General features: G+C 33.7%; 2 protein-coding genes and 1 non-coding gene across 4 annotated transcripts; 2 read left to right on the forward strand and 1 right to left on the reverse strand.

The window, feature by feature from the left end:
- Positions 1-1414: 1414 nt before the first annotated feature.
- Positions 1415-1487, forward strand: TRNAK-CUU (transfer RNA lysine (anticodon CUU)). Its single transcript has one exon. It is a non-coding gene; the product is annotated as a tRNA-Lys (tRNA).
- A 6966-nt stretch (positions 1488-8453) lies between these two features.
- On the forward strand, positions 8454-13578 carry LOC107770115 (uncharacterized). Of its 2 annotated transcripts, none has more exons than XM_016589391.2 (9): positions 8454-8829; positions 10176-10241; positions 10314-10391; positions 10472-10504; positions 10625-10707; positions 12533-12594; positions 12692-12746; positions 13034-13104; positions 13196-13578. In XM_016589391.2, exons 1-9 carry the CDS (start codon positions 8559-8561, stop codon positions 13227-13229), a joined length of 753 nt encoding a protein of 250 aa, XP_016444877.1. In that variant the 5' UTR covers positions 8454-8558; the 3' UTR covers positions 13230-13578. The 2 variants fall into 2 exon arrangements, with proteins under 2 accessions (XP_016444877.1, XP_016444869.1); XM_016589383.2 differs by having other exon boundaries at positions 13034-13097.
- A 621-nt stretch (positions 13579-14199) lies between these two features.
- Positions 14200-15579, reverse strand: LOC107770108 (uncharacterized). The gene is made up of 2 exons (XM_016589374.2): positions 15390-15579; positions 14200-15232 (listed from the first exon to the last, which is right to left on the reverse strand). The coding sequence occupies exons 1-2, from the start codon at positions 15447-15449 to the stop codon at positions 14618-14620; spliced, it is 675 nt and encodes a 224-aa protein (XP_016444860.1). The 5' UTR covers positions 15450-15579; the 3' UTR covers positions 14200-14617.
- Positions 15580-17479: the final 1900 nt, after the last annotated feature.

The following is a 17479-nucleotide window of genomic DNA, read 5'->3' on the forward strand; positions in this document are numbered from 1 at the left end:
GAAGTAAGAAGCATTAATGTATGAGAAAGAGACCGAATGCGAGAACTCTTTGAATCGAGGCTGGAACGGGGTGCTCGCCACCGGGTATGACAAGACAACACCCCTGAACCCGGAACGAGCTCCAAGACCTCGGAAAGCACTACAACCGGTTGCACACGACTAACAGAGGGCGGTGATATTCGCACCCAATCGGATATTACGGTGCGGATCTCGTCCGATATTGGTAGTGTGTAAGTGATTAACGTATAAGAACGATTTTTACCTTTTTTAGAATTGTACTAGGGGTAAAACTCTCATACTATATAAAGGGGAAGTTTTTTATTTGTAACATGCGTATCAAGGCAACACAAACTTATTTCTCTGCTTTATAGCTATTAATAAAAGGTTCTTATTTTAATCATAGTTCTTAATACACATTTGGCTTTGAATTGAGGATCCAGTCGAGGGCAAAACTATTGTTCAGTTTAAATCCGAGCCCGAACTCAACGTCACAACTGGTTTGGTTATTTATTTTATCTTTAATTCGTTTACCTAACATTCTTGATTACTTATGTTGAATCAATCCACATATCCTTAAAACCGTGTACAAATTTAATTGTTATCCGTTTTAAGGGTAAACAATGGTATTAGTACAATGCCCAACAACAACAACAACAACAAACATGATGTAATTCTACAAGTGGGGTCTGGAGAAGGTAGTATGTACGAAGTCTGACGCCTACCTTGTGAAGGTACATCTAGAAGATGTTTCCGATAAACCCTCGACTCAAGAGAAGCATAGTCACATCAAGAGAAGCATAGTAACATTATTTTTCAAAAATAAAAATAATACTGTATAAACCATGAAAAGGGAACAATAACACGAAAATAGAACCACAAAGGCAGGATAAAACAAATATTAGCACAAGGCCCATGACTATAATTTTTTATTTTTTGCTTTATTCGGTGGATACTCAAAAAAAACTCAAAATTCATCTAAACAACTAATTCATATTCGCAGTAGATAGGCCTACTAAAAGCAAGGATAAAACTCTATCAAGTTCTTCATTATCGAGACCTTTGATTAGCGGTGAAAAAGGATCACAAATATACTATTTTTATGATATAAAATGTTCTACTATTCAGATTAGTAAGAAATATTAAAATTTGAAAAAGGTAAGTAAGTATATGCTATACCAAATTTAATATAATAAACATCAACATTGATACATAGTACTATTAGTTTGAATTATTAGAAGTAAATATCTTGCACAATATCTAACTTTTAAGACGAAAATTGAATTAAGAGAGGAGTATATTGATACTTAAGGGAATTTCAAAGGAAATGCCGACCATTTTAAACATCATCCACACTATTAACAAATAATTACCATTTACGTATTAAATAAATGCAACTAAAGATTTTTAAACAAAAGCCCGTCTAGCTCAGTTGGTAGAGCGCAAGGCTCTTAACCTTGTGGTTGTGGGTTCGAGCCCCACGATGGGCGTCATTTTTGCAACACCTTTGATGGTCAAGCTTTCAAAATAATTAATTTGAAAATTATTTTTGTTTAGTTAATCAATTTAAAAAATATTTTTATTCATATTAGAACAATAATTTTTGTATGATCAAGGTTTTAAAAGTGCTTTTGGACAAAAAATACTTTCTTCACTTTATGCTATTATTTAAAAGTACTTATATTTATACTAAAAGCTATAATCAAACACCACAACTTTCTAAAATAAGTATTTCTTCCAGCCTAATTTATATGATGCACTTTGACTGGGTTCGAGCCCCACGGTGGGCGTCATTTTTGCAACACCTTTGATGGTCAAGCTTTCAAAATAATTAATTTGAAAATTATTTTTGTTTAGTTAATCAATTTAAAAAATATTTTTATTCATATTAGAACAATAATTTTTGCATGATCAAGGTTTTAAAAGTGCTTTTGGACAAAAAATACTTTCTTCACTTTATGCTATTATTTAAAAGTACTTATATTTATACTAAAAGCTATAATCAAACACCACAACTTTCTAAAATAAGTATTTCTTCCGGCCTAATTTATATGATGCACTTTGACTGGGTACGAAATTTAAGAAAAAAAAGAATTTGAAAATTTATGGTTTAAAATATTTGTACGACTATAAATTAGCTCATTAATGATAAAATAAAAAATTAAAGTTAAATTACTTATAAATATAAAAAAAATATCATTTGTGCGAGGTAGGAGCTATAAAAAGTGCTCCCAAAGTGTCATTTGAAAATAATTTAGCTTAAACTTCTTTTGTTACCCTTAATAAAAAGCTTTTATAACCACACAAAATATTATGGAATGATTAAGACCATAAATATCCAAAGCCTTATAACTACACAAATATTATGAGGGACTTTTGCATCTATACCCGGTTTTGGGGTCAAAGTTGAACATATACCCACTTTGCAAAAAATTTTGTAAGTCTACCTACTTTACGATCAACTTCAGACTTATCGAGTCTGAAGTTAAAAAAATTAGTTTGAAGTGAAAAATTGCACTTCGCACTTAAGGACAAATAGGTCTGAAGTGCAACCAATGGTTTCATACACTTAAGGCCAATAAGTCTGAAGTGAAGAATAGCACTTCAGACGCACTTAAGGACAAATATGTTTGAAGGGCAACCAATGGTTTCATGCACTTAAGGCCAATAAGTTTGGAGTAAAAAATTGCACTTCAGATGCACTTAAGGCCAAAAGGTCTGAAGTACAATAAACGTTTTCCTGCACTTAAGACCAATAAGTCCGAAGTAAAAAATTGCACTTCTGATGCACTTAAGGCCAAATAGGTCTGAAGTGCAACCAATGGTTTCATGCACTTAAGGCCAATAAGTCTGAAGTGAAAAATTACACTTTCAGATGCACTTAAGGCCAAAAGTCTAAAGTGCAACAAACGTTTTCCTACACTTAAAGGCCAATAAGTCTAAAGTGAAAATTTGCAATTCAGATGCACTTAGGCCAAAAAGTCTGAAGTGCAATCAACGTTTTCATGCACTTAAGGCCAAATAGGCTTGAAGTACTAATTGTCCAGAAACATGAATTTATTTTTCGAATTTTAGCAATCCAGAAAAACAATAAATCTAGCTAACTAATTTTGTAATTAAGAAAAAGAAAAAGAAGAAACCCTAAGCAATAGTAAAAAATAAGGCGCCACAACAGCCCACCATTATAAAATATCATAAACTGCCTTAAAATATGTTCACAAACACCATATAAAATTACTGTTACCCGAAGAAGAAGAAAAAAGAGGAAAAAAAGGCATGAAGTTGTTTAAACAGAGGGTACAAGTTAAAAAAAAATTAAAAAGTGGATATAGGTTAAATGTGAGCGGCCAAATATGACTCCCCGTGCAATTTTTACATGTTATGACATATTCAAAAATATAATTTTTAAAAATCTCTTATTTTTTTATGAACTCTGTGTCAAGTCAAACTATGAAATATAAGTATTTTTTTATGAGTATAACTTTACATATTCAGAAATTATATTAGGAGATCCTATTTTAAAACTATTTTATTAGTGTTTTAAGAAAAATTAAATTATGATGGATGTCTACTCTTCCTCCATGATCTTCTCAAATGCTTAATGACATATTCAATGACATATTTCTATGCTTAATGACATATTCAATGATATATTTTTCTTCACTGTTCATGCCTATATAAAGGCCTTGTAATAGATAGGGAAATATACAAAATTGAAGAAGAAAATCTCTTCTTTCTCTCTATCTCCATTTCTTGTTCATATTTTACTAAATTGCTTTTATTTCATAACAACATGTCTTGTTCATGTTTTACTAAGTTGCTTTTATTTTATAATATGTTATCAGCACGAATTGCTCATTTCATGATCTTCTATGTCAAGACTATGTAAATTATAAGCAGGCAATGAGATCAAGTACAATGAAAAATATCTTAGATGATAATACAAAGATAAGTTTTACATCCATCTAAACCCATTCATACTTTCATATCTTTGCATTAACTTTATGTGCAGTATTTAGTAAAAATATTTTTTTCAATTGTATCTAGTGAAATAAAGAACTGAAAAGGTATGTCTTTATTTGCTACATCTCTTATAGGACAAAGATAATATTCCAACATATATATATGTTCTGACCTTTTACATACTATGATAGATAATTATTAAGGTAATTTAGTAATAATATTTTTACCATAATATGATGTATTTCATTGAAAGCAAAATTGGCATATATCCTAATGAAATACATCATGTTATGCCAACGCATTATATATCAACGCATTATGGCCTAGCATGCCTTTATATGGGTAAAACATTGGGTTTGAGTTCTAATGCACCATATTGATAATAATAATAATAACTAAAGAAAAAATAATGTAATTTTCATAAAAAGGCATGAAGCTTGTCCCACTTGATTTACTCCATTCTTGAAGTGAATGTGATAGCAGTGCATGATAAGTCTAAATAAAGACAAGTGGTTGACCAATGAATGCGGGCGTGCAAAAGGCCAAAATAATAATAGTTATCACTATGGTAATTATAAAAAAGGAGAAATTCTTTGAAGAGAATGTGACTTGTGATAAACATTGAGATTGCATACTCATTCCTGAAAGCGAATGTGAAAATATATATATGATAAAGATTATGTATAATAATGTACTTGTGCATAGTTGGATAAATACTACAACTCACCTCTAAGGGAGGTTTGAGATAACGAAAGATAATAAATATTATTGTGTAGTTGCATGAATATATCATTGGTCGCATGCATGTGATACGTCAAAAAATATTTTGTCATGCCTTATGAAAGTTATTAAAAGAAAAATTAAAGCAAGAAATTATTTTGCTTATGATGATTTTGAACATGACAATTATTATGATATGATTCTCTTTGTGAAGGAGACATTCATTATATGGATGGTGTGTGACAAAAGATCTTGTAGTACAAAAGCAGTTAAGAGTTCTGAAAGAACTAATTTGTTACTATCCGGATGAATAAAATTGTTCATGACATTAATATTGCAGTAAGTATCAAAAGAAATATTTTGATTTAAAAATATATTAGCCAAAGTGGTTGGCATATTGAGACTATAAATGAAAAGAAGAATGAATATCTTTATATTACTATAATCATACCGGGTAAATATGAAAGGTTATCTGACTTTTCTTCTATTTGTACTATACAAATATAAGCATGATGATGCAATCACAAGCCACAAGTAAACTAGAGGTTTACTGAAATAAATATTAGTTGGCATGACCGGTTGACCATCTCGGTTCAATTATGATGCGAAAAAAATTAATTGAGAATTATATTGGCATATATTGAAGAAATATAAGATTCTTCAAGAATTCTCTTGTGCTGCTTATTCTCATGATATACCAGTTAAGGTTGGGATTGAATCCTTTGATTTCTGGAACGAATAAAAGGTGATAAATATATGGGCCCAGTCACCTTCCATGTGGACCGTTTATTATTATATAATTTTAATAGATGCATCTATTATATGGTCACATGTGCATTTGTTATCAACTTGTAGCTTGACTTTTGCAAGATTGATTGCTCAAATTATTAGAGCACAGTTCCAGAATATAAATTATGATGATTTATCTTGATAATACTGGTTTAAATCCAAGTTGGTTTAGCAAAAATTGTATGCCTCCAATTATATCTAAACCATTGGTTATGAGAATAAAATTGCCAAAATAAAATTTGGTATGTGATGTATTATTTAATATACAACAACACTTGTACGCATCTAGCCAAGTTATAATAAGTTCTCCCTATCACAATCGGTTCAGGGTCAGGAACCAAATAATTTCCATCTAGAAATATGAATATGCTATATGATTTAATTATTCCACCACAATGTATAAAGATGGATCCCCAAATAAGGCTAAGGATATGTGTTGGTGATCTCAATAATAGGGGGAGAAAATGGGAAGCTGAAAAAGTAATGCATGTAATGAATTATTATGAGTACATCGATATCCTCGTATGAGAAAATGTGAACTTGAAGTTCAAGTGATAATTCATTTACAAAATATTGCCAGGCGTATTTGCTGACCCAAAGCTAAATGTCATATTCAGCTGCTAATACTCCAAATAAAATAAAGTTCATAATGAATAGAGTCCATGGCATGCATAAAGCATAATAGACTAATCGGTTCCAAAGATAAAACTCCTTGAAGAAGGATAGGAGCAAATGTTCAAGATGGTCATAATAAGGAGGCAAGTGTTCTAGAAGAGTACCACGACATAACACTTCATAAGACCTCATAGGAGAGGCCCAGGTACCTGAAAATAATAAGATAAAGAGATCTCAATAAGTTATGTCTTTATTGGGTAATAGTAGAACCGATATAAAATGATCGTCGATGATATTGTTAATATAATGTAGCGCTCAATATTATTAATATTGATGAGAATCTTGAGCTCAAATCTGTCATGAAATTTGGACAGATAAATGATTGGCCAAATAAAAAATACGCAATGAAAATTAATTTTACCTGAAAAATATAAAGTTGGACGGATAGTCCTAACACCTGAAAGTATAAAGCCAGTGGAGGTATAAATGTGTTCTTGTGCAGGAAAAAAAAGGTCAAGTCGATAGACATAAAGACGACTTGTGTCACAAGAAGATTTGTAAATATCCTGGCATTGATTATATAGAGACATGTTCTCTTGTGGTAGATGTCGCCATTTCAGATTTTAATCTGGCAATACAAGAAAAACGTGATATGCGTATAATAAAAATCATTGAAGGATTTAAATTGTTCTGAAGCATATTAAGGTTTCCAAAAAAAATTATTAAATAAAGCTTCAAAAATTCTTATACGGATTGAAACAATCAGGGCGCATGTGGTATAATCGCCTGAGTGAGTACCTGTAGAAAGAAGGGTACAAGAATGATTCAATTTGTCCTTTTGTCTTTATAAAAAGATCTGGATCTAAATTTGTTATAATCACCGTATATGTTGATGATTTAAATATCATTGGAACTCCTAGGGAGCTTCCTAAAGCAGTAGAGCTTCCTAAAGTAGTAAACTATTTAAAGAAAGAATTTGAAATGAAAGATCTTTGAAAGACAAAATTTTATCTTGGTCTACAAATTGAGTGTATGAAAGATGGAATTTTTGTCCATCAATCAACATACACTAAAATGATTTTAAAGCGATTTTATATGGATAAAGCACATCCATTCCGACCTCATAAAAATAATGAAGAGTTTTTTGGTCCCGACGTACCATATCTTAGTGCAATTGGTGCACTAATATATCTTTCTAATATTACAAAGTCTGACATAACTTTTTCAGTTAATGTCTTAACAAGATATAGCTCTGCTCCTACAAGGAGACACTAGAATGGAATCAAACACATATTGCGGTATCTAAAAGGGACTACCGATATAGAATTATTTTATGACAATGATTGCAGTTCTGATCTTGTTGGTTATGTCGATACTGGGTATTTATATGACCCACAAAAGGTTCGATCTCAAACAGGCTATGTGTTTACATATGGAGGCACTGCCATATCTTGGCAATCGACTAAGCAATTAATCGTGGCTACTTCATCTAATCATGCTGAGATAATTGCTATTCATGAAGCAAGTCGAGAATGTGTATGGTTGAGGTCTATAATACACCTTATTCGAGACAAATGTGGTTTGAAGTGTGACGAATTACCCACAATTTTGTATGAAGACAATGCAACATGCATAGCCTAGTTGAAGGGAGGATTCATAAAAGGGGATATGACAAAGCACATTTTACCAAAATTATTTTTCACACATGATCTTCAAAAGAATGATGATATCAATATGCAACAGATCCGTTCAAGTGATAATATGACTGATTTGTTCACCAAATCTCTACCGACGTCAACCTTCAAGAAACTAGTGTACAAGATTGGGATACGAAGGTTCAAGGATGTGAATTGATGCTTTCATCAGGGGGAGTTAATACGCGTTGTACTCTTTTTTCCTTACAAGGTTTTGTCCTATTGGGTTTTCCTTGCAAGGTTTTTAACAAGACAACCAAAATGCGTATTTCTAAACATGTGTACTCTTTTTACTTCACTAGGATTTTTTTTGCCATAGGGTTTTTTCCTAATAAGGTTTTAACGAGGCACATTATCTATGGACATCCAAGAGGGAATGTTATAAGAAAAATCAAATTATGATGGATGCCTACTCTTCCTCCATGATCTTCTCAAATGCTTAATGACATATTCAATGACATATTTTTCTTCACTTTTCATGCCTATATAAAGGCCCTATAATAGATAGAAAAATATACACAATTGAAGAAAAAAATCTCTTCTTTCTCTCTATCTTCATTTCTTGTTCATATTTTATTAAATTGCTTTTATTTCATAACAACATGTCTTCTTCATGCTTTACTAAGTTGCTTTTATTTTATAACAATTAGACCTTTTTTCTTATTTTCTTGAGAAGCTTCCATGAGTAAATTTGTTATTTCATTTGTAAGGATCTAAACCATAAACAATCGGAGTGTGAGCTCTGGGTCCCTAGGGTTTAGGCCACTGTTCTTCACTAAAATGGCAGCAATCTTAAAGCAAACCTCTAAGATCGCGAGACAATTGTCGAATAAAAAATTGGTATCAACAGCAAGTTTCAATGGCGCTCTCTCTCTCTTCCCACGCGCCACCATCAGCGGCGGTTCCGTTCGGTTTGCGTCGACGTCAAGTTTCAGCTACCTCGAGAAGAAAACAGCTCCTCGACGGTTACCGGCGGTGTACAAATTCCTCCTTCAAGCGGACGAACGAACTCATTCTACCGGAAATGAACCTATTCCGAAAATAACCCTAAGTACATTCCCACATATTCAATTTCGTTGTACTCAATTTGTTTGTTGCTTTTGGCTTATAGAGAGTTGATTTGATTAGCTTAAGGGAGCTAAATTGGACTAGATTATTGTATTCGTTTAAAATTAGACTTCAGCTATTTGGAAATTTAAGGAAAAGTATTATAAGTTGCAAATCCCAGTTTTGGCAAAAATACACTACGTGATTTTTTTCCATCTGTCTGAAACTTGGACGGAGTACCCAATAGTGGGAGATAGCAGGTAGGTAGTGGAATAGTTGAGGTGCACGGCCCAATCACCCCCATCATCTAAACAAGGTGTAATTTTTCTAAACGTTGGTTGAAGTTTACTTAGTTTCAATGTCAGACAAGATGTTTTGGAGATAAATCAAGCTAAATTAATGCATTTGTTTGAATTAAATTTTAGATCTTTGGAAAACTAGGATAAGTTGCAATTATTCTCAGACCAATGGTTAAAGTTTATTGAGTTTGTAATAAAGGAACGAATATTCTGAGGGGCCAATCATTTTGGGTGATACAGGGAGCATATAGGTATAGTTTAGTGTAAATTTATGCATAGAGTTTAGGGACCCCTTGAGTATTGGTGTGAGGAGATGAATCTTTAGCTTGAAATTTTATGACAAGTTCCTTATGTTGAAGTTTGAAGTTAGAGGCAGAATGTCAGTCGGCAGATATAGAGTTTTGGCAATTGGTGCAGATGCATCCATTATTTCAGTTCCTTACATCCGCCTCTTTTAGTAGTTGAACTTTAGCTTTTTGTTTCACCATGGGAGATTTAAATTGTATGATTTACATGTATTCGGAGTAGGCTACGTGGAATTGAGAAGCTAAGCATTTTTCAATGATCCTATTTTCCAAAGAGTGAAACATTATGCATTGGTTCTCTAATGTGAAGTTTCAGGAGCGGTTGAGGGTGCTAATCTTTGATAAATAACAATATATTTGATAATTCACAATGTTATTAGGTAGATTCAGGGATTCGAGCTTTGTGACTACACGACAGCCACTAGCCTAACACCTCTTTGATTAAATCTTTTTCTGTTGATCGGAAAGTTTAGGGCGTCAGCTTGTCATCATTTGGCTTAATAAAAATTCAGATTACAGAAGGATGATGTTTTTGCGTGGGTGGGAAAACTAGAAAATACATATTGGGCAGGCTTGTTTGATATTAATGTGTTCTGCCTGGAATTTCTGAGCTTGCCACTTATACAGTTGCTATCTAGTAGATTCTTCTAACCGTATGGCTTCTTTTTGAGATGAGCTGTATAGTAGTGAGTTGGATGTTAGTTATGGGTGGTCCGCTTTCTTCTCACTTTTACCGTCACATGCAGGTCATGTTTCTGTGAGCTTTGCGGGATATGTTGACTCTAGAAGTCATACAGAAGACACTAATACAGGTAGACTTCTTGATTTACAATATTGGCCAATATAAGCAGAGCATGTCTGAGATAGTTGGTTATTCTGTGTAGCAAGCACAAAGACTAAGACAAACAAGCCTAACACGAAGAAAGGGAAGAAAGGAAATCAGAAGCCAAATACTAGTGCAGGTAAAGATTTATCTTAGAGAATATGTTCAGCAGTTACATTGGCTCTTAAAAGTTTCAATGAAATTGTTTTCCTTTTGCAGCAAGCAAAGCTCGTGTTAGAAGCATTAACACAGGTCTGTTAGTTCTTTAACTTGACATTTGTTTTTGATAAGGTTGTTCTTTGACTTGACATGACATGTGAACAGCATGTCTTCTGTAAATGCAATCCCAAAGACAGTTGTTTTTATCTGCAGCTGGCACAAAAATTATTATGAAGCTTGATGTCAAAAATGCTCATTGGTTGAGTGAAAGAGTCAGGGAGAGGATCATGCTCATGGTTAGTCTTTTTTATCTTTACGTTATGTCCTTGAGGAAATGTCAGGTGAAATTTGGCCGCTCTGTTTTTCTTCATCTTGCTTGAGTAGTTTTGGATTTCCCTTCTTTCTCTTAATTCCAAGTTGACTTCATGGAAGTTCAAGTGGAATTAACTATACCTTTGAATCCTTAAAAAGTAAAACACTAAAAATTTGAATCCTTAAAAAGCAAATAACTAGACCTTTGAATCCTTAAAAAGCAAATAACCAAAACTTTTTAATCCTTAAGAAAACAAAAAACCCAGACCTCTGAATCTTTATTGTGTACGTGTCGATTGTATGCCATCTGGTTGAATGACGATGACTTAAATTACATTCCCTCCGTTTCAAAAAGATTGGCACTATTACTATTTAGGAAGTCTACGAGGTTGTTCTTTGACCACGTTTTTCTTTAATATTTTATAAATATTTTGAATTATAAATTATCATGACTTATAATACTTTTTATGTAGTTTCCGAAAATATAAATTTTATTTTTAAAAACTTGAAGAATCTATGTCCAAATTCACAGTTAAAGTTAAGTACTTTGACCCTCGTACTCCGATTTATGCCAATCTTTTTGAAACAGAGGGAGTAGTGTGTTAATTACAATGACCCGTTGTGTTTGCCAATACGTAATCAATGTGCAATTCCCAGTGTCATGTTTGGTTGTACAAGTGTGATTACATAGTTGGATATTCTTTTGTTTTAAATAAAAGCTAATTATAAAAATTTAAATAAACTTTTTCATATGAACATGTGAATAAGTTTTATTGTGTGACAAATATATGTATGTATAAGAAGTATTAAAAAGATATATAAGAATTATTAAAAAGAATTTGAAAAGTCTTCTGGTAATTACACCATGTAATTACCACATGCCCTCCCCCCACAACCGCATGGGAATTGTAGAGTGTAATCGATGCCCCTCAATTACACATAATTTATGCTGACCAAGTAATTACTTGGCTAGACAAGCAGGCCAAACTGTATAATCCTCTAACTACACCCAAATCCAATTATAAGTGGGCTTCCAAACATGCCCTTAGTGTAGAAAAACTGTTGCAGGCCTAGAATAATTAGATAAAGGTGTTCCCATTTTAAAATTTTAAACTTTTAGATGAGTCAAGAGTGGGTTGCTTTAGTGGTGAGCACCCTCCACTTCTAACCAAGAGGTTGTGAGTTCTAGTCACCCCAAGAGCAAGGTGGGGAGTTTTTGGAGGGAGGGAACCGAGAGTCTATCGGAAACGGCCTCTCTACCCTAGGGTAGGGGTAAGGTCTGCGTACACACTACCCTCCCCATACCCCACTAGTGGGATTATACTGGGTTGTTGTTGTTGTAAACTTTTAGATGAGTCTCACCACTACCTATTACCTAGTATTTTCATGTGCTTGTCCAATGAAAAGGATCAGGTGCGCCTGAGAGAGCAAAGCTGTAAATAAATATGAAGTATCTCCACTCTACACTTCTGGCTGGCTGTACCTGCTATAATGCTAATTGAAACGGTCTTGGTTAGCCACTAGTAAAAAGATGTATTAGGTCTTCCTCCATGATCCAAAGTATTATTCCACATACTAGTACTAGAGAATATAAAGCGTTATAAATGACTTAAACAAGTCATATGTATCCAATTAGAGATGGTTATCACATGCACTATCTCCTGTCTTCATGTAACTATGAAAATCTCTGTGATATTAGGATGTCAAAAATAACTGAACTGCTTCTATGTTATGTTTAATTTCAAAATCAAGCTGTCCCCTTCTTAGCACTTTATTATAGGAAAATGACTTTCTGATGGCCATGAACAGGAAAAGGGTCGGATCAAGGATGGGGAGCTTGTGCTTACTTCAACTAAGACTAGAAAACAAGAGTTAGAATCTGCTCTCTACTGATTTCAAATTCTTTCTTGCTTTCTTTTGCTTGTCGTTTACCAAGTAATAATATTATCCTGCTCTATTGTTTTCCAGGAATAATTTTGAAGATATTGTGGCAAAAAAGCAGAAATTGCTGGGGAAATTTCAGGTATTAATGCGTGTATTTTTGCACAAATGTGGTATATACTGAGGAAGGAGAAAATTTGTCATATAAGAATCACTAATTAACATTTCTCGAAATGGTGCGTCTATTCTATCTAAAATTTAGCTCAGAGAGATAGAATAACGATAAGTATCCACAGATAAGCACAGTTGGATATAATGATAGTATCACGTATCAGCACTAAGAAGCGTAATGTTGTCTTTAATTGGCTTGTGATTCTTGTTGAGTAAAACTAAATAGTAAATATCCACTTTTGGTGGGTGATGAAACAGGAAATAATCAATGCTGCTTCATATGCTCCGCTGCCACCTTCTGACGGGCTTGCAAAAAAACTTTGTAAGTTGTAAGAGCTCTAACCATTTTCTTCTCCACAGATTCTGTTTTCATGACTCTTCTGCATCTGTAATCTCGTGCCAAAACACTATCGATTTCAGGGCTGTCATGGGGAAGGAAAAGAATGCTGCATGAAGAGCAAGTGCATATATAAAAGAAGTTATAACTAATGATTGATTTGTGATATCAAAAATTTGCTGAAGAACTCTAGCCAATAGTTTCTTCTGCTGTTGATTATTATTGAAAGACGTGAGTGTGCCAGTCCTTAAAAATCAAGACCTATTGGCGAAAGACTAGCACAATTTGTTTTTTATCCACATATGACTAGATGACAGTTTCACAGATGTCGCGTATTAGCTTCTAGCTGTTTTCACTCATGATTATATTTTCATAGGCTGTAACCGCAAATTTCATTGCTTCTTAGAGCATGAACTTCAAGGGCTGTAATAAAAATTAAAGTAAGCGAGCATGTTAAGTTTTCAAATCTCCTTTCTTTGGATAAGTTTTTCTCTTTACATGTACCAAGGTGGAGGATATACTCGTGCAATCCACAGTTTTGCTACTCTCATTGGTTAACTAGTATATCAATGGAGGTTTTAGAATTGATATGTAGGCTGTCCTTATAGAAGGTAGCCTTGGCGCAGTGATAAAGTTGTTTTCGCGTGACTTATATGTCACAGGTTCGAGCCGTAATGCTTGTGTCAAGGTAGGTTGGGTTCCTCTATCACATCCCCTTGGAGTGCGGCCCTTTTAGTGGTTCTTCCTACTTTGCATATTGTAAGGAAGGCTTGTCGACCGAGGGTTAGCAAGAGTAGATCATATACTCTTTGTTGATCAACCATCAAAAGCGAGGTTTGGAACCCTTCAATTACAAAGTGGAAGATGCCTCTGAGCGAGCTGTCTATCAGGCTCGCAGAGCGTGTTCAATCAGATCCATACTACGGATCCCATACAGGTGATTTTTCTCCAATTACGGATCCCATACTACCCCATAAACATAAAATCAATTGCCATTAGAATGTTGTTTAGTTGGCCTATTCCTGTTTGAATAGCCTCGGTAAATCCTGTCTTTCTAATTAGTGGTTTCTATCTCTAGATCTGCAACACGGGAGGGGAAGAATATCCTTAAATACAACTGGGGACTAAAGGTAAGGAATGACTAATTTAAGGTCATGTGCAAAGACAAAATACTAGCTTTCGTAACACATCAATAATCTTCTACTTTCTCTTTGTTACAAATGCTACTTCAAGTTCACACACAATCTCAAACTATTATGTACAGCTCATGAACTCAATGTCAAAAAAATCACACCAGCAAATAAACCAACACTGGCAAACCAGAGATCTGTTAACTTTGTATGATCTTTGTACATCACCCAAAAATGCCCCAAAAAGTAAAAATAATACAATAAAAGAAATGAAAGAGAAAGACAAGAAAAATCAAGAACAATTTTTTTGTTAGAAACAATTTCAGTGTTGCTCCAAGTTTCCTCTTCTTTGTCAGAATCAAAAGCAAAAGAATTTCACTTTCGAATCACAAACTCCTCACCAGATTCTCTATCAAACCTTCTAATCCATTTCCTCACCACCTTCCCGCCGGTACCACGCTTCCCTTCGCCTGTGCCGGAGCCGGTAGCCCCCACATGAGCAATATCCAATCCTTTTCCGACCGGCAAAAAAACCGACCGTACAATTCTTGATTTTCCGTCCAGTACACTTCTCCATCTAAAATCCGAAACAATTCTTGAACTCACATTTTTACATACCAAAACTGCACCCCTATGGCTTAACTTAGCCACCTTCAAAATTCTTGAAAAATCATTTTTTTCACTATCTACTACCAAAAAATCTATTCCTACTAAATTCTCCATTGCTTCCTCCGGCTCGCCAACGACAACTTCCGGAAACATTCCGGTGGTTTTATCCATTGATAATATGTACTCAATTCTTGAATCTTCGTCGGGCACTATGCAAATATGTTTGCCACCTGTGTGTTTGCTGGCGATAGAGAGGCCGATACTGGTTGACGTAACGTCGTCCCCACGTCGTGACCATGTCTCTACGATCATTTGTGCGTCCCATCCTGCTGCCATGGCTGATACTAACTCTGCTACGTTGGATTCTTGCAATAACTCGCACTGTAAACAGATTAAGAAATGGGAGAGAAAATAAGAGATCTTTTCATGGGAAAATGAAAAAGAAGGTAAAAGACAATACTGTCGTGCTTTGATTTATTTTATATGACACCCTTTCCGTTTTAAACTGTTTAAAAAAATATGGAAATGACGGACTTACTGATTTAACAGTATCAAGATAAGCTTTAGATGCTTTTTCAGGAGACCAAACCAGCTTCATCTCTCTGTATGTTGGCTCTTTAATTTTTCTTTTCTGGAGTTGTTCTAGGAGATTTTCTGTATAGTAGTTGTTGGTATTTAATTTCTGGTGTTGTTACAAAAGTTTTCAAAGGTGGTGAAAATGGATATATGCTTATGTTAGGACAGAAAGTCTTAATTTAGAGTTTTATAGGAGACAAAAAGAAGCTAATTAAGTGACTTTCCAAAAAGTAAGAAAGGGAAAAGGTCAGTTTGAGAGAGTTGACATTAAATCCAGGCAAATCCAACGTGGGAGGATTTGGATTAAATTTTTTAGATATTTGCATCTTTCCTTCTTTTAATATATGCCTCTCTTCTCTCACCCTAAAAAAGGAAATTTTATCCAAACTTAGATAACAAGTAATTCTTCATATTAAAATTAAAATCATAATAATTTATTATAATATATCAATAAAATTTTACAGGCAATACAAAAATTCTTCACACTATTAGGGGTTGTTTGGTTCTCATATTAGTCATTATAAGGAGTGCTTATGCATTGATTAATAATAAAATTTTTTTATACATAAATTACTTTAGAAAGCCGCTCTCGCCTTTAAATAGTCTAATCCTTATGTTATACGTGTATTTTTATTCCAATTCTATCCCACATAAAATAATAATGCATAGATTTTGACATAACTTAATGCAGGTGTACTGTTTATACAATTAATGAAGTGTTACATTTAGTTAAGAGCCGATTAATTCTTCTTATACGGTCAATCAAACACAACAACTATATTAGCTCATGTGAAGTTTTACGATTTATAATCAAATATCATCAACCAAACTACCCCTTAAGTGTATATAACTTATCCTAAAATGTCATTTAGGTAAACACCGCGTGTATAGGATCTTACTTTATTTTGAGGCTAAGACCAATTAGTGTCATTATATTTATGTAATCCAATTCTTCCTAAACGAATCTTTGCTGCCAATAGCATTGACTTCAGCCATATCTTAATGTAAAAGGTAAATCGATATATCTATACAAAAAATGATTTTATACTCAAGGCTCGTGCTGGGATAAAAAATTAACAGGGGCATAATGAGGAAGCTAATAGTTGTAAACTTTGGACTGCGATAAATCAGACACAAAGAAAAATATACTAAAATATGCATAAAATATGGTTTGGCCAATTTGCCTATATATGAAAAGAAAACATAAGATCCTATTGAGAGAAAATTCTCCTCCTAAACAAAACTTTTTAAATGACTACATTGTGGATACTATTATATGTTTTAGTTGTGAGAAAGATGCCTTCAATTTATAGATATCCAAAATTTTTCTCCCAAAATAAGTAATAACCAAATATGGAAGAGAATTATATTTTTTTTCTTCAGTAAAAGTAAAAGCAATTATGTTAATACTTTGACTTTCATTTAAGAGGAAAGTAAAACTCAAATATGATAAGAAAATCAGGGCAAAAACCCTAACAGCTCAAACTCGAAACCTCTAATTAAGGATAAATGAATACTTATCATTCCTCGAAACCTTAGAGCAACGGTAAAGTTATCTCCGTATGAGTTATAGGTCACGGACAGTGGCAGATTCACCCCTCAAGGGTGGCGGTGGTATGGCACCTGCTAGGTTGATAAAATTGTTATATACCTATGTTGAGATTTTCTTAAATTAGGTTAAATATATGATCATACCACCCACAGTCACAAACTAAATAAAGGTGTCATGGGTGGGAGCAGTGGCGGAGCCACCTTACAGGACGCTGGAAAAATATACTGTATAGCTAGGTAAAAAAATAAATTATATGTAACTATACTATGTATTGACTGTCATGACCCAAAATCCAACTAGTCGTGATGGCACCTAACCCAACCTGTTAGGCAAGCCAATTACCAACTATCCAATTTCAATAAAAATTATTAAAGCAATTTAAGTGAATAAAGGTCTTAATCTTGTACAATCCCCAAGAACTGGTAGTACAAATCACGAGCCTCTAAGAATAGAGTATATAAAGCGGAAATAAAATAAATACATAGTCTGTTTGAATAATA

Source organism: Nicotiana tabacum, chromosome 15, assembly GCF_000715075.1.
Source record: "Nicotiana tabacum cultivar K326 chromosome 15, ASM71507v2, whole genome shotgun sequence".
Classification (NCBI taxonomy): domain Eukaryota; kingdom Viridiplantae; phylum Streptophyta; class Magnoliopsida; order Solanales; family Solanaceae; genus Nicotiana; species Nicotiana tabacum.